A 16,431-nucleotide genomic window follows, 5' to 3' on the forward strand; every position below is an offset into this window, starting at 1 on the left:
GGGGCCCCGCAGAGGCGGCAGGCGGGTGGGGGTCAGCTTGTTATACCAGCTGTGTGATCTTGGGCCAGTCACTTCCCCTCTCTGGGCCTCAAGTTCTCAATTGCTAAATGGAGTAGATAACGGAGCAGACACCATAGAGCCAGGTCTCTCCCTCGGCACTGGACTCTGGGGCCAGATGGTTCTCTGGGGTGGGCATCCTGAGGGCTGCGGAGTGCCACTACCTGCTCCATGCCAGGGGCTTCTCCAGTCAGGACAGCCATGGACATTGCTGCCAGTCCCTGATGGGGGAGAGGCAGAACTGTCCCCTTCCCCCATTGAGACCCCAGGCTTAGGTGGGTGGCCTGAGGATTCCTTAGCTGCCTTTGCACAGACGGAGGCAAGGGTAGGCTGTCGGGTGCAGCAGCTGGTGAGAAGCAGCTGGGAGGAGCTGAGGCTCCCCCTCCTCTCACCCTGGGAGGTGGGGGTGACCCCAGGCACGTCCAGGAGGAGACTGAAATGGATCTCCCAGCCCAAGCTCGCGTTTCCTCCATCCTCCCCACCTGTCTTCCTAGGTGCGGGTAAGCTCAGACCAGACTGCCTCTCAGAGCCCACTGCAGTGTGCCGGGCACAGCCCTGTCCCCAGGGCTCAAGCCAGTCCCAGCATCACCTTGGTCATCACCCATATCCAAGCCACCAGCCACCCCCACCGGCTGCACTACATGGAGTGGCCCTTTGGTGGCCACCGCCCTGTCAACCCCAAACTGCAGGCACCGCACGTCCTCCTGGTCTGCACACCCGCCCTTGACCCTTTTCCTCCCTCGCCACCCGCTGCAGCCAGCAGCCACTTCCTGACCCGCCTAGCTCCTCTTTCCCCTGTGCAAAGCCTCTGGGGACCCCACTCAGCACGAAGTGCGGGCAGCAGCCCTCCCCTGCCTGCCCCGTTTATATACAGCCCCCAACAGCGAGGCTGAGAATGGTTTTACACTTGCAAGTGGCTGCGAGGGAAGTCAGAATAATAATAATACATCGTTAGCGGCGAACGTGATGAATTCACAGCTCAGCATCCATCAATAAAGCTTTCTGGGGACGAGCCAGCCCCATCCATTTACCACAGGCACAGGCTGCTTTCAAGATGCAACCGCACAGTGGCGGCCGCTGGCCCGGAAGCCAAAAACACTGCCTGCCCGCTGTAGGGAGGGTTTGCCCCCCTGAGCTCCTAGCATCCTCTGCCCCTGCCTCCCTGAGCGCATGCCCGGACCAAGCCAGCCCGCCCCTGCCGTCTCCTTTCTGGTCCTCAAACCGCTGGCGCCCCCTCCTGCCTTTGCCTGGTAGTTCCCCTTGAGGGAGCACCTGCCCCGCAGATCCATCCACTCCCGTCTGCGCACGGAGACTCCTGCCCAGCGGCTTTCTACACCCGCGTGGCTCCTATCACCACCGAAAATACAAAGTATCATTTGAAAACTATTGTCTACTCTTGCTGTCTCCCTCAAATGTCATCTCGCCTGTTACAAAGATGTTTGTCCATCTTGACCCCTGTTGTATCCCTAGAGGGACCAGCTGTAAGTGGTTTTGCGGTGCTGCGGCACCCAGGACCTTGCACGTGCCAGGCAAGTTCTCTACCACTGAATCACACCCCAGCCCCCTGACTAGATTTTTTGGGGCCCAGTGCAAAATGAAAATGTAGGGCTCCTTGGTCACAGGTATTAAGAATTTTAAGGTTTTGACAGCAGGGCATTAAACAAAGGGTCTGGTACACAGTAGGTGCTCAATAAGTATGTTGAGTGAATTTATAAAATAGTGACTCTTCCAGAGACTTGGGAGCTGCAGGCAGACCCTGTCTCACAACAAAAAAGCTAGAGATGTGGCTCAGTTTAAAGTGCCCCGGGTTCAATCCCCAGTACCCCCCCACACACACACACACACACAAAGGTGAGCAAGGTGACATGCCACCCCGAGGAGGCCGTCTGGAGGACTGTTTAAGCCCAGGAGTTCGGGGCCAGCCTGGGCAACAGAGACCCTGTCGCACAAAGGGGGCCCTGGACGATAAAAACGAGAGTAGGGCTTTCCAGCAAGCGCGGAGGTGTTGGAGTCTCCGGATCTCTACGAGCCCCAATCGTCCCAATGGTGGGATTTTCACGAAACCTGAAATAGGGCAGCAGGGCGGCTGGGATTCAGAGCAGGCGGGCGACTCCCATTTTAGATGGGGAAATGGGCCCGGGAGGGCGGAGCAAGGAGCGCCCCCTGTCGGGCCTTGGGAGAAAGGGCGGGCGCAGGAGCAGCCCTGGAGCTCGGCGCGTGCGCGCGAGGGCGGGCCCGGGCGCAGGTGCGGCGGCTGGACCCGAGAAGCGCGGTCCGGGGAGATCGCCAGGCCATCCGCAGTCGCCAGGGTTGGTTTTCTTCCCTGGGGGCTACTGAACAAAAGAGGAACTTGACTCCGGCTGCCTGCTGCGACACCGGAGAAGGGCAGGAGGAGGAAGGGAGGGCGGGCGGATGGCCAGATGCTCGGCCAGGGGAACGGGGGACAGGCCTCCCATCTGCCGCAGCGTCTCGCGCCCGGCCAGTCCTCCAGCTCCCGCGCACCGTCCCCTCCCACCCCGACCCCCTGGCCACCTCGCGCCAGTTGCGAGGTCTTGCCGCCTGCCCCACCGCGCTCCACCTGGACTTCGCGCCTTCAAGGCGCCGTCGCAAATCTTCCCAAACACACCCACGTCCCAAATTAGGTGTCTCTTTGTTAGCTGTAGAAACTTTTTGCAAGACGTGATTTAAACACAGTCCTGCTTTTGCAATTAGGCGTGGTGTGGTTGGTTACCACTGGTGAAGACTTCTTGGCAATGCTTAGGGAGAAGTGCGAACCGGTCATTCCTCCCGATGGGAGGGAGACTCCAGGATCCTTCCTCCCAGAATGAAGCTGACCTGGTGTCGCGTTTTTAGGCAATTAATGGGCCATTGATCCCCTCTCTCCCTGTTTCGCACTCTCAATCTCTCCAGTCAACGCACGTCCCCATCTGCACATGCCAAAGGCCCCCATCCTGTCCAGGTTTGTGCCAATGCAGCCCCAGGGAGGGCAGGTGTCCCCGCTGTGTGACCCTGAGCAGCTTCCTTGCTCCTTTCTTTCTTTTTTGCGGTGCTGGGGATGGAACCCAGGGCCTGAAGCAAGGCCTGCTCAAAGCTCCTGCCTCGCAGCATTGCAAAGCACACTGCAGCTCTTCGGAGTATTTGAATTTAAATAAATAAAAGTGAATAAAGCCTCTGGGCTGCGGTTCCCTGGCTAGCACCTGGCTAGCACGTGCCAGGCCCTGGGTTCCATCCCAAGCACCACCCCCCAGTAAGTAAAACAATAAACTCAATGGCGTAAACTTAATTAAAAAAAATAATAAGCTTAAATAATAAAAAAGTTGGGTGCAATGACACACGCCCGTCATCCCAGCAGCTCTGGAGATGGAGGCAGGAGGATTGCAAGTTTGAGGCCAGGCCTAAGCAAGGCCCTAAGCAACTTAGTATGACTCTGTCTCAAAATAAAAAATAAAAAAGGTTGGGGATGTAGCTCAGTGGTAAAGCCCCTCTGGGAAGGAGAAGGAGAAGAACCACCCTGAAACATCAACAATAAAAATAAATAAAATAGTAAAATAGACTGGCACCAAGGGAAGCCACAGGAGGGTGTTGACAAAGCACAGTCACCTGCCAAATCAGGAAGAGTAGAAGCCAGAGCCCGGGAGTAAAGCCCAGTCTGGTTCCTGGCCTCTTCCCTCCTGCCCAGCCACCCGCTCCCATGCTGTCCCCACACCACTCAGCTCAGCTCCCAAAGGCGGACCCTGCTGGAGACCCCGATGGTGGGGAGGCCACATCAGGCAGTAGGAAGACCAAGGCCCTGGACTCTGCCACGCGGTGTGCATCTCCCCTTAGCCACTTTGCTTGGTGACCAGGAAGGTGAGTCAGCCTCTCCAGGCCTGGCTTCCTCCTCAGTCACAAGCCAAGCCCGACCAGGCCGGGCACCTGAGGCCTGGGGAAGGCTGGCTGCCAACCCAGTGAGATGCCTCACGGGGCTTCTTTCTGCCCGTGCATGGGGGCAGCCCACATGCTGGTCGCAACTCGGGGGCACGAGGAGGGGCCGGGGTAATGGGGCAAAGAGCATCCCTCTCTGGGGTTCAGAGTCCCCCAAGGCCGCAAGGGCGTCCCGCCCACCCACCACATTCTCTCCCACCCCCTCCTACTCCACTCTTTGCTCTGGGGTCACCTTCCCCCGGGCACCCCTGGCTACTCCCCGGACTCCTGAGCTTGGAATCCCTTCCTCGTTCTATTTGTCTCTGTGCCGCAAAATCTGCCTCTTCTCGGGCTTATCTCGCCGGCTGCACCAGGCAGGGTCTCCCGGGTCTCCCCGCCCTCCCGAGGCCCTCCCCTGTGTGCCTGGATCGCCATCTCAGACACATTTGCTGGAGGCGAGCGCTCAGGACTCTGAGAAACGGGGTCCTCAGAGGAGCGCGTGGTCGTCGAGGCTGGTGGAGCATAGGGGCGCTACTGGAGGCAAATTGTGAGGGCGGCCATGGGGACAGGGCAGCCCAGGTGGAGGGAGTGCACAGGGAACCACCGCAGGCAGAGGCCAGAGGCCAAGAACCTGACAGGGTGGGGTGGGGGTGGGGAGGAGCCCTCAAGAGCCTTGAGCAGGTTGGGCCCTGGCCTTATCAAGGCTGGGTAAAGATCAATCTGATGAGGGGCAGGCGACAGGGTCCAGAGTCTCACCGCATCTTTGGCCAAGCCCTGGGAGGCAGGAGCCTTTGTTTGGGGGTGGCTGGGCATCTTGGGGTCTCACTCACCTCTGTCTTCTTAAATCGAGCCCGAAGGGTCTTCATTGCCAGTGTCTGGTGTTCCTTCTCCTCCCAAGCCACCTGGGGAGGGCAGTGGTGGAATAGGGTGAAGGACACCAGTCCTGGTGGATGGCAGGTCAGCTGCCTCCCCTCTGAAAGAGGACCACTTCCTCTTCCTTGGGCAGTTCTGGTCCCTGAAGCAAGAAAGGGACCTGCTCCATCTCTTACCTGCTGTGGGTCCTTTGGCAGGTTATTTGCCCTCTCTGAGTTTCACCTCCCTCATCTATAAAATGAGGGAGATAATTCCTTTGTTGTTGTTGTTGTTGTTGTACTAGGGATTGAACCCAGGGACAGTCTACCACTGAGTCACACCCCCCAGCCCTTTTAATTTTTTTTTTTTTTTTGGACAGGGCCTCATAGAGTTGCTGAGGCTGGCCTGGAACTTGTGATCCTCCTGCCTCAGCCTCCTGAGCATCTGGGATGACAGGTGTGACTACTGTGCCTGGCAATATTTTCTACTTGACCAACTAGTGGTCGATTTCCAGTGATGTCCTTAGCACAGTATGGCAAATAATAGGGGCTCAGTGAATACACTCTACCAGTACTACATCTGCGGGTGCAGATGGAGCTGATCTCCAGGCTGTGTGGTCACTCTTATCAAGATTGACTTCCTTTCATTTCACCCAGTTCCAAAATCCCATGCTTTGATCAACTTGGCCTCTCACTTCTAGGCAGAGCTCTAACTCTGGAAAGTAGCCGCGCTCCCTCCAGGTGGCGCCTTCGTCCCCTCTGCCTTGGCTCTGCTGCGAGGGAGGGTCAGGGCTGGTTCTGCCTTCCCCTTCGTGGGCACTGGCCCCGGCAGAGGGTCCTCTGCAGAGAACCTCCTCCCAGTCCCCTCATGTCGGTCTGTTCTCTGGGTGAACAGCAGCAACTTGCCACACCAGGGGTCTGTGGCAATGGCTGTGTGCACGCGTGTGCACACCTGGTCCATCCTGTGCACACATGGCTAAAGCGGCAGGGCAGGAATGGCTCGGGGGTTGCCAGTGCCAGGGGCTCCCCCTGTCCTAGCAGGATCTCCAGGGAGGTGCAGGGAGTGGGGTGGGACGGGCCCTCACCTGCTCACAGCTCCTCCAAGTCCTCCTACTGCTGGGTGCCCACCTGCACGTCCACCCACCAGTCCTGCTCACTCATCTGGTCACGGTTCTTCATCACCCTCAGTCACGCTTCACCCACCCCCATCCACCATCACCCACCCATAATACCTCCACCTGCCACCCACCTGCCCACCCCATCTCTTCCCTCTCCACCTCCCCACCCACCTATCCACTCCCCTAGACACCCTGCACCAACCGATGTGCCTATTCACTCACCACCACCCATCACCCATTTTCCTGCATTCCACCCCAAAGTGGGTGCAATGAGACACCCAGGAGAGAAGCCCACAGTTTGCCTGGGAAGGAGGGGATCTGCAGGCTGGGAGAGGGGGCAGTGCCCTCTAATTTTAGGGAGCGGCTTCCTGAAAGAGATGATGGTCAGCAGGGAGAACCTGGTGGCCAGGGAGCTGGGTGCTAAGCGGTGGTGGCAGGCGAGGTGGCGCCTCTCCAGCCAGGTAAAGGCCAGCGGCCAGCGGGAAGGCCGCGCATTGTGAGGGTGCGTGCGTGTGTGGGTGCGCGGGGTGCGGCAGCCTCTCCCTCCTCCAACGGAGCTGCGGGCCCTACGGGAGCCTCTAGCCCAGGCCTCCTCTCCTACCTCCTGCAGCTCCAGTGCCCTGCGCCAGGCCTCTGAGCCCACTGCGGCTCCGGTTACCCACTTCCAGCTGGGCCACGAGCTTGCACCAGCAGCTTCCAGCAGTTACTCAGCTCTGACACCCGATCAGCTCTGAGCGCGCCCCAAGGGGCTGGGATGTACTGAGGGAGGAGACAGGCTGGCGGACGGGCCAGAGGGAGGACTGGGGCTCTTCTCCATCATCCCTGGACTGATCGGTTTCTGGAAGGAGCTGCTCTGCCCTTCCTCCCACCTGTCACCTGCAGCCTCTGCTGCCAGGAAGCCCTTTCCACCCTCGCGTCACCCTCCTTCTATCGGACAGCGCTGGATCTCCAGACCTTTGCTGCAACAGCCCTCCTCCAGGCTGCCCTTCAGGTGTCCCAGGCTGGACACCCTCGTGGCCCTGTGCCCTCTGCGCACCCATTACATCTAATCGCAGGTGTCACCATTGCCTGGCCACGTTGTGCCCATAGCCAGCCCGCGGGTAAGGTGGGCGACGTCCTCCTTCTCTGGCACTCCCTAGCTCCAGCAGGGACGGCAGGGGCCTCAAGCCACCGCCCCGAAGCCATGGGCAGTTTCTCTAGGCGCAGCGACGGCCTGCCCTGCTGGAGCAGCTCATCCGCCTGGATGGCCTTCAGACCACTCAGTGGCTTCGAGACCCTCCCTTGCACTGGGGTCCTGGGTCCCCTTTCCATGGCACTGTCCTCATGAAGTTCCCTAGTGTGCTCCCTCACTTTGGGGGTGACTGGAGAACTCATGTGGGGGGCTCCCCGCCGGGGCCACCGCGCATCCCCACCCCCGGGGCCCGCGCAAGCCAACCAGCGGCTCTTTTCCAGCACTAAATCTGGCGCCTGCGGCGTCACTGGCGGCGCCTGCGTCTGCGGGGCGCGGCCAGCCGCGCGGCTCCTCCCTCCTCCCGGCTCCATTTCCGGCGGAAGCGACCTCAACAAGGGAAACTTTATTGTTCCGTCCGGGCGGCGACGATGTCGGTGAATTACGCGGCCGGGCTGTCGCCGTATGCGGATAAGGGCAAGTGCGGCCTCCCCGAGGTGAGCGCCGCGGGGTTCCCGAAGGCCGTCGCCGCGGGCGTGGCGGGGTCGGGCGGTTGCGGGGCATTGTGGGAATCTCAGGAGGCACCCCGGCTAGACAATGGGAGGGACTTCCCAGGGAGGAGGGGGCGGGGCCGAGAGAGGGACCGGGTTGGGGAAGGTCTGCCCGGCTGATGGGAGAGGAGGGGGGGGTGTGATTCCAGCGAAAGCAACGGCAGGGCCCCGGTGGGAGGCGGGCGTAACCCACCAAGCCGGACCGGGACTCCGTGCCAGGCTGGGGCGTGGCCCCTGATCCCGGGGACTGGGAAGGGTTCTGAGCGGGAGGGGTCGAGATGGCCGGTGGCCGAGACCCCTGCGCCCCCGGAGGGCAAGTGCGGGGAAGCTGCCCTGCGCACGGGCCTGGGCTCCGAGCTGGGCCCCCGGCCCCTCTCCTGCAGCCCGGGCGCCGGCCGCGGCCGTCCAGCTCGCCCGCGGCTGCAGCAGGAGCCCCGCGGGGACTCCAGGGAGCCCGCCCTTGAGCCCGCTGCCCCCAGGTGGCTCACGGGCAGCACCACGGGCAGCACCGCGCGCCCTGTGACCAGGTGTTACCTGGGGCCGGGGAGCAGGGAGCAGGACGGAGCTGAGGACCAGCCACCTCTCACCGCCCCTCCCCCGGGCGGGACAGGCCTGACCCTGCCACTCGGGGACTCCGGGGACTCACTTGACTGCCTGTCGCTGCGCAGATCTTCGACCCCCCGGAGGAGCTGGAGCGCAAGGTGCGGCAGCTGGCGCTGCTGGTGTCGCGGGCCTCCCACGTGGTGTTCCACACGGGCGCGGGCATCAGCACGGGCGCCGGCATCCCTGACTTCAGGTGTGTGTCCCCCGGCCGAGGGACCCGGGGTCAGGGGGTCCCTGGGACCACAGCCCGCTGTGCTGTCCCCCCGGGGGTCAGAACCTGGCCCTGAACTCGCCTGGCTGCGAGGGGTGCTGGGAAGTGTGGCCGCCCTCCGACGGCACCTGCGGGGCAGCCAGCTGGTCACACAGGGTCCTGTGGCCACAGGGACGTCAGGTCTGCTCTCACTGCCAGGAGGGCGGGGCCAGGCAGGCCTTGCCCTTGGGAGCCTCCATCTCCTGGTCCTCTGGGCAGGTGGGCCAGGTGCTGTCCAGACTGCCCGAGTCCAGCAGCTGCCCCAGTCGGGGGTCTTGTTGCTGGAAGGGGGGGGGTTCAACCGCGGCCAGACCGTGGCCCGTTCCCAAGAGCCTCCTGGGCCCCAGGCCCAGACCCTCCCAGCGGGACCGGCGACCCAGGGCTGCCGAGGTCCTGAGGCCTGAGCCCTGCCCGCCCGGCTCCCCTATCACAGTCACCGGTCACAGGTCACGGTCACTGGGTGCCCTCCTGGGCTCAGGCCCAGCCCTGAGCCACTGCCCTGCTCCCCTGCTGTGGCCCCCAGACCCTGCCAGCCTGTGTTTACCCCTCTGTCTGAGTGGAGAGGCCGCCCTCCTCCCCCACAGTCCCCAGTGAGGCCAGCTCTGGGTCCCTCCCTGTGACCTGCAGGGCTGGAGGGCCAGAGTCCAGCTGTGTCTCCCCCATAACTCCTTGAGGGCAGGGCAGGGGTCTGCTGTGACCCCAGCATCACCAGTGTAGCCAGGGTCAGCTTGACCGGCCTGCGCTCCGTGCTCTGGACCTGCCTTCCTGTCCCTGCCTGCTCTGTCTGTCCCTGTCCTTCCCTCTGGCTCTCTCTCCGTCCGCTCTGCTCTGCCTTCCTCTGATTCTTTGTCTCATTGGCTCCAATTCTGTCTCCTTGGCTGCCTTCGCCTGTTTCCTCCAAACCCTCCCCCCTGCACCTCCAGGGGCCCCCGCGGCGTCTGGACCATGGAGGAGCGCGGCCTGACCCCCCAGTTCGACACCACCTTTGAGAGCGCGCGGCCCACGAAGACGCACATGGCGCTGGTGCAGCTGGAGCGGGTGGGCCTCCTCCGCTTCCTGGTCAGTCAGAACGTGGACGGGCTGCACGTGCGCTCCGGCTTCCCCAGGTGACTGGCTCTGCCTGCCCCCGGCCTGGGGCACCACACCCTGGGTCCCCCGCTCCTGGGGCTCATCACAGCTCTGCACGCCCCCCGACCCGGGGCTTCCAGGTCTTTCTCCACCTGCTGGGAGAAGCTGCCCCTCAGATCAGCCAGGCTGGTGGAGGTGGAGCGTCCCCAGGGTGGCTCCCCTCAGGCGAGACTCCCCTCAGGTGTGACTCCCTCAGGTGTGACTCCCTCAGGTGTGACTCCCCTCAGGGGTGACCCCCCTCAGGTATTGCTCCCCTCAGGTGTGACTCCCCTCAGGGGTGACCCCCCTCAGGTGTGACTCCCCTAAGGTGTGACTCCCTCAGGTGTGACCCCCCTCAGGTGTGATCCCCCTCAGGTGTGACTCCTTCAGGTGTGCTCCCCTCAGGCATTGCTCCCCTCGGGTGTGAACCCCCTCAGGTGTGAACCCCCCAGTTGTGACTCTCATGTGTGACCCCTCCTTAGGTGTGAACCCTCCTTAGGTGTGACTCCCTCAGGTGTTACTCCCCTCAGGTGTGACTCCCTCAGATGTGACCCTCCTCAGGTGTGACTCCCTCAGGTATGACACCCCTCAGGAATTGCTCCCCTCAGTCGTGACTCCCCTCAGGTGAGACTCCCCTCAGGTGTGAACCCCCTCAGGCATTGCTCCCATCAGTCCTGACTCCCCTTGGGTGAGACTCCTCTCAGGTGCGAACCCCCCAGGTGTGATCCCCCTCAGGTGTAACTCCCCTCAGTTGTGACCCCCCTCAGGCATTGCTCCCCTCAGTCGTGACTCCCCTCAGGCAAAACTCCCCTCAGGTGTGACTCCCTCAGGTGTGACTCCCCTCAGGTGTGACCCCCCTCAGGCATTGCTCCCCTCAATCGTGACTCCCCTCAGGTGAGACTCCTCTCAGGTGTGAACCCCATCAGGTGTGACTCCCCTCAGATGTGACCCCCTCAGGCATTGCTCCTCTCAGTCGTGACTCCCCTCAGGTGAGACTCCTCTCAGGTGTGAACCCCCTCAGATGTTGCTCCCCTCAGGTGTGACTCCCTCAGGTGTTGCTCCCCTCAGGTGTATCTCCTTCAGGTGTAACCCCCTCAGGAGTGACTCCCCTCAGGTGTGACTCCCCTCAGGTGTGATCCCCCTCAGGTGTGACTCCCCTCAGGTGTGACCCCCCTCAGGCATTGCTCCCCTCAATCATGACTCCCCTCAGGTGAGACTCCTCTCAGGTGTGAACCCCATCAAGTGTGACTCCCTCAGGTGTGACTCCCCTCAGGTGTGACCCCCCCCAGGCATTGCTCCCCTCAGTCGTGACTCTCCTCAGGTGAGACTCCTCTCAGGTGTGAACCCCCTCAGGTGTTGCTCCCCTAGGTGTGACTCCTTCAGGTGTTGCTCCCCTCAGGTGTGACTCCTTCAGGTGTAACCCACTCAGGAGTGACTCCCCTCAGGTGTGACTCCCCTCAGGTGTGACCTCCTCAGGTGTGTCTCCCATCAGGTGTGACCCCCATCAGGCATTGCTCCCCTCAGTCGTGACTCCCCTCAGGTGAGACTCCTCTCAGGTGTGAACCCCCTCAGGTGTTGCTCCCCTCAGGTGTTGCTCCCCTCAGGTGTGACTCCTTCAGGTGTAACACCTCAGGAGTGACTCCCCTCAGGTGTGACCTCCTCAGGAGTGACTCCCCTCAGGTGTGAACCCCCTCAGGTGTGACTCCCTCAGGTGTGACTCCCCTCAGGTGTGACTCCCTCAGATGTGACCCCCTCAGGCATTGCTCCCCTCAGTCGTGACTCCCCTCAGGTGAGACTCCTCTCAGGTGTGAACCCCCTCAGATGTTGCTCCCCTCAGGTGTGACTCCCTCAGGTGTTGCTCCCCTCAGGTGTTGCTCCCCTCAGATGTATCTCCTTCAGGTGTAACCCCCTCAGGAGTGACTCCCCTCAGGTGTGACTCCCCTCAGGTGTGATCCCCCTCAGGTGTGACTCCCCTCAGGTGTGACCCCCCTCAGGCATTGCTCCCCTCAATCATGACTCCCCTCAGGTGAGACTCCGCTCAGGTGTGAACCCCATCAAGTGTGACTCCCTCAGGTGTGACTCCCCTCAGGTGTGACCCCCCCAGGCATTGCTCCCCTCAGTCGTGACTCCCCTCAGGTGAGACTCCTCTCAGGTGTGAACCCCCTCAGGTGTTGCTCCCCTCAGGTGTTGCTCCCCTCAGGTGTGACTCCTTCAGGTGTAACACCTCAGGAGTGACTCCCCTCAGGTGTGACCTCCTCAGGAGTGACTCCCCTCAGGTGTGAACCCCCTCAGGTGTGACCTCCTCAGGTGTGACTCCCCTCAGGTGTGACTCCCCTCAGGTGTGACCTCCTCAGGTGTGACTCCCCTCAGGTGTGACCTCCTCAGGTGTGACTCCCCTCAGGTGTGAACCCCCTCAGGTGTAACCCACTCAGGAGTGACTCCCCTCAGGTGTGACCTCCTCAGGTGTGACTCCCCTCAGGTGTGAACCCCCTCAGGTGTGACTCCCCTCAGGTGTGACTCCCCTCAGGTGTGACCTCCTCAGGTGTGAGTCCCCTGGGGTGTGCCGGGTGTCAGGGCGGGTCCTGAGCTTGCCGCTTGCTGGGTTTCAAGATGCCCTCCTTTCTGGTGCTGGTGGAGCCCAGGTCCTGGTGCTGCCCCTGAGCCCTGCTGCAGCCCAGACTTGGTCCACACCCGAGTGCCCTCCTTGCCCCAGGACCCCGTGGTTGTGGGTGGACGGAGCCCGAGCTGCTGCAGGTCAGGCCTGGTTGCCACACCTGAGCACGCGGGATGGGCCTTTGACGGGGTACAGAGACACCCAGGTGGCCTCTTGGGCACACAGTTGCACCCAGGCTCCCAGCGCCAGCCCTCACACGCAGGAGCAAGCTGGCCCCAGCGCGGGTGTTTACTTATTGAGCTCCTACTGCGTGCCACGCTCTTCTAGTGCAGGACATGGAATGGACCAGACAGATGGCAGTTGTTCCCTGTGTCCAGGGTCTGTGCTTCGGTGGGGCAGAAGTGGGGTCCCTGGACCTGTGTCAGGAGGTCCCCATCCTGGAGTACACACAGTGGGCGCTGGGAAGCTGTGGCTGTGAAGGGGCCGTCAGCAGGGCTCCCCTGTGGAGGTGGCACTGCAGCGGGGACGCCGGGAGGTGGCAGGGGAGCCACAGGGAAGCACCTGCCACGCCTCTTGTTGGGAACCCTTGACATCCAAAGACTTGGATGTCACTGTCTCATTCCACAGAGAGGGACTGAGGCACAGAGTGGGTAAGAGGCTGGCTCAGGGTTGCTCAGCAGATTTGTTCTCACTCCCTGCCCCAAAGCCTGTGCTCCGGGGCCACGCATGCCACATTTCTTTCATCGCCAGCTGGAATTCCAACCCTGTCCTTCCAACCGGGTGGCCCAGCAGCCTCCTACACTTTGGAAGGGGGCAGGCATGTTACGACGAGAATGGCTGCCCATCTGCAGAGGTGGGGTCAGCCGTGAAGAGAGTGAGAGAGGCACAGAGAGGTTGGGCCACTGTGCAGGGATGCACAGCGCATGGATGGGGGGCTGGAAGGTGGGGGGAGTGGCTTGGTCTTGTGGATGCGGGGCCTAGGCACCCAGGGAGCCCCCCAGCAGGCCTCTTCCTTCCTCTCGCACAGGGACAAGCTGGCTGAGCTGCACGGGAACATGTTTGTAGAAGAGTGTGTCAAGTGCAGGACGTGAGTGGCAGGGGACAGGCTGGCTGTGGGTGTCATCGGTGGGGGGGACAGGCTGGCTGTGCGTGTCAGCAGGTGGGGGGGGACAGGCTGGCTGTGCCTGTCATGGGGGGACAGGGTGGCTGTGTGTGTCATTGGGGGGGACAGGCTGGCTGTGTGTGTCATGGGGGGACAGGCTGGCTGTGTGTGTCATTGGGGGGGACAGGCTGGCTGTGTGTGTCATTGGTGGGGGGACAGGCTGGCTGTGGGTGTCAGGGGGGACAGGCTGGCTATGCATGTCATTGGTGGGGGGACAGGCTGGCTGTGCATGTCATTGGTGGGGGACAGGCTGGCTGTGCGTGTCATTGGGGGGGGACAGGCTGGCTGTGCGTGTCATTGGGGGGGGACAGGCTGGCTGTGTGTGTCATTGGGGGGGGACAGGCTGGCTGTGTGTGTCATTGGGGGGGACAAGCTGGCTGTGTGTGTCATTGGTGGGGGGACAGGCTGGCTGTGTGTGTCATTGGGGGGGGACAGGCTGGCTGTGTGTGTCATTGGGGGGGGATAGGCTGGCTGTGGGTGTCGGGGGGGACAGGCTGGCTGTGTGTGTCATTGGGGGGGGATAGGCTGGCTGTGGGTGTCGGGGGGGACAGGCTGGCTGTGCATGACAGCAGGTGGGGGAAGGCTGCTCTGGCTGGTGGGAGGGCTGGTGACAGTGACCCAGCTGCCGGGGCCCTGGGAGTCCAGTCTGATGCTCCCGGAGACCCAGGGGCGTGGGAGACCTGGTGGCCTGCTGCCTGGGGCTGCTGTCACTGGAGGCTGCTGGGCCACTTTCCCTGCTCCGGGGCTCCTCCCGTGGCCCCACCGCAGCCTGCGTGGTCAAGGTCACATGGCTGTCTCCTGTGTGTCTTCTCCCTTCTTGGAGGACCAGCCGTCCCCTCCTCTGGTAGGACCTTGTCTCAACTGACCACACCCACAGTGACCCCGCTTTCAGACAGGGTCACCCTGTGGGTCACTGGGCTTAAGCTTCAGCGTGTCCTTTTGGGTGACACAGTCCAGCCCACCACAGGGAGTGACCCCCACTCTGGCCGCTGACCTTCCAGGTTGCTGGCTGCAGACCTCCGTCCAGTGCCCTGACTCGGGGTGCCCGGGTCCCAGGCCGCAGCGTCCCTTCCCGAGTTGCAGAGCCTTGGTCTCTGGCGTGGCTCTGCGCGGGGAAGGACCCAGGGCCTGGCTTCTCGTGCCAGGTGAGCGCTGGCCACTGGGCCTCTCCTGGTCCCCTCCCGTCTGCGGATGCCTCCTGCTCGGGTCCTGGTTCAGGGACCCCCTTCCCCGAGAGCTTCTCGGAGAAAGCCCAGCGCTGCCGGGGGCTTCAGGGCGGCCCGCGAGACCCTTGTCCTGCCTCCTTCCTCCTGGCGCAGGCAGTATGTCCGGGACACCGTGGTGGGCACCATGGGCCTCAAGGCCACCGGCCGGCTCTGCACCATGGCCAAGGCAAGAGGGCTGCGGGCCTGCAGGTGAGTGACCCTCCCCACCCCCCAGCCCCGGGGCCATGGGGCCCGCTGACCCTCCACTGCCCACAGGGGGGAGCTGAGAGACACCATCCTGGACTGGGAAGATGCCCTGCCCGACCGGGACCTGGCTCGAGCCGACGAGGCCAGCAGGTGGGACCCCTGTGCCCGGGGTGAGGGTGGGGACGGGGTGGGCAGGGACTCCGGCAGCTGGACTCCTGGGCGGCAGGGGGCTGGGCGGGGCTGGACTGAGCCTGTGCTCCTGACCCCAGGACCGCCGACCTGTCCATCACCCTGGGCACCTCCCTGCAAATCCGGCCCAGTGGGAACCTGCCACTGGCCACCAAGCGCCGGGGAGGCCGGCTGGTCATCGTGAACCTCCAGCCCACCAAGCACGTAGGTGCCGAGCCCACCCCTGCCCGGGGCCCCTGGGCCTCTGCCCCGCCTGACCCTGCTCGCCCTGCAGGACCGCCATGCTGACCTGCGCATCCACGGCTACGTAGACCAGGTCATGACCCGACTCATGAAGCACCTGGGGCTGGAGATCCCCGCCTGGGATGGGCCCCGCGTGCTGGACCGGGCCCTGCCACCCCTGCCGCGCCCTCTGGCTCCCAAGCTGGAGCCCAAGGAGGAGCCCCCTAGCGACCCCGGGCAGGAGCCCAGTGTGGAGCCCCGGGCCCAGCACAATGGCTGCAAGCCCCCCAGCCCCAAGAGGGAGCCGCCAGACAGCCCTGCCCCCCGCCAGCCTCCCAAGAGGGTGAAGGCCGAGGCGGCACCCAGCTGACCAGGCGCTGGGCCGGGCTCTCACGGAAACCATGGACTCCTCTTTCTTACGGTCTCACTGTTACTTGTCCCTGTCCCCGGGGATCTCAGGGAGCTGAGAGCAGGACTCCAGGCCCAGGGTGGTGGGCCTCCACTGTGTGGTTGGCTCTTGGGCCTCTGGGGAGCCCAGGAAGAGCCCGGCCCGCAGTGCCACCCAGGCCTGCTGCCCGCCACGGCCAGCCTCCGACTCAGGACTTCTGGGAGCGGGTGGCAGACGCCCTCCTCCCCAGTTTCCAGCCTAAGGGGGAGCGCCCTGGGCCCTGGGCTCCTCTGGGGACTCCGCACACTCCCTCCCCATCAGCTCTTGATCTGCCTCCCAAGGCCACCTTCAGGGACCCCCACGGGGAGCCGGACCCCCCCCCCAGCTGAGGGCAGGGCTGCGGGGAGAGGGTCCCGGGCCTCCCCAAGTCTTCAACGCAATAAAGACAGACTCCTTGCAGCTGGGCGCCTTGCAGTCCCTTGGTCAGCACCCTGGGGACAGGGGAGGGCTTCACCCCCTCCCCACCCGCCATCCTGGGGCTGGGGTTAGGGTTAGGGTTAGGGTTAGGGCCCTGGTTACGCCCTTTATTGGATTGATTGCCCTCTGCCCCCAGTGGGGTGTCCCTGGAGGAGAGAGGCCCCGCCTGGTGGGTCCTGGCCCCTGCGCAGCCCGTGGGGGTGGGGTGGGTCGGGTTGTCCCTGCTCCCCGCCTGTGACCTCGACCTGGTTTTCTCATCTTAAAATGAGCCCCTCGGCAGGGTCCCCAGGTCCCACTTCTGGGCTCCAGGGATCCCGCCCGGCCCTTGCCCTTCTCCAAGGTGCTGAAGCTGCCGGGCG

At 63.1% G+C, this 16,431-nt stretch overlaps 2 protein-coding genes and 1 long non-coding RNA gene across 10 annotated transcripts in view; 2 read left to right on the forward strand and 1 right to left on the reverse strand.

Annotated features, from left to right (window-relative positions):
* Nucleotides 1-8,749, reverse strand: part of Ankrd24 (ankyrin repeat domain 24) — a 26,286-nt gene extending 17,537 nt beyond the window's left edge. For 2 of the 8 annotated variants that reach the window (XM_046444096.2, XM_046444094.2), the window contains exons 1-3: nucleotides 8,295-8,417; nucleotides 5,010-5,064; nucleotides 4,791-4,862 (exon numbers count right to left, since the gene is read on the reverse strand). In XM_046444096.2, coding sequence (XP_046300052.1) covers nucleotides 4,791-4,826 — 36 coding nt within the window. In that variant the 5' untranslated portion in view covers nucleotides 4,827-4,862; nucleotides 5,010-5,064; nucleotides 8,295-8,417. Of the gene's footprint in view, nucleotides 1-4,790; nucleotides 4,863-5,009; nucleotides 5,065-8,294 lie in introns of all 8 variants that reach the window. The other 6 variants (XM_046444092.2, XM_046444089.2, XM_046444088.2 and 3 more) reach the window with 4 other exon arrangements.
* Sirt6 (sirtuin 6) lies at nucleotides 8,323-16,054 on the forward strand. Its single transcript, XM_046444101.2, has 7 exons — nucleotides 8,323-8,444; nucleotides 9,425-9,607; nucleotides 13,250-13,309; nucleotides 14,704-14,799; nucleotides 14,866-14,946; nucleotides 15,066-15,189; nucleotides 15,260-16,054. Exons 2-7 carry the CDS (start codon nucleotides 9,447-9,449, stop codon nucleotides 15,575-15,577), a joined length of 840 nt encoding a protein of 279 aa, XP_046300057.1. The 5' UTR covers nucleotides 8,323-8,444; nucleotides 9,425-9,446; the 3' UTR covers nucleotides 15,578-16,054.
* Nucleotides 9,614-13,243, forward strand: LOC131424165 (uncharacterized). The gene is made up of 3 exons (XR_009226764.1): nucleotides 9,614-9,825; nucleotides 9,889-11,445; nucleotides 11,477-13,243. It is a non-coding gene; the product is annotated as an uncharacterized LOC131424165 (long non-coding RNA).
* Nucleotides 16,055-16,431: the final 377 nt, after the last annotated feature.

This window comes from Marmota monax, unplaced genomic scaffold, assembly GCF_021218885.2.
Source record: "Marmota monax isolate L192 unplaced genomic scaffold, Marmota_monax_Labrador192_F-V1.1 WCK01_AAM20220418_F8-fsc00102, whole genome shotgun sequence".
Lineage (NCBI taxonomy): Eukaryota > Metazoa > Chordata > Mammalia > Rodentia > Sciuridae > Marmota > Marmota monax.

Bases quoted from the DNA above. Each gene is read 5' to 3' on its own strand.
- Sirt6 (XM_046444101.2), top strand. From the start codon at position 9,447: ATGGAGGAGCGCGGCCTGACCCCCCAGTTCGACACCACCTTTGAGAGC. The intron at 13,310-14,703 runs GTGAGTGGCAGG...CTCCTGGCGCAG, and splicing joins GAGTGTGTCAAGTGCAGGAC to GCAGTATGTCCGGGACACCG. The intron at 14,800-14,865 runs GTGAGTGACCCT...CACTGCCCACAG, and splicing joins AGAGGGCTGCGGGCCTGCAG to GGGGGAGCTGAGAGACACCA.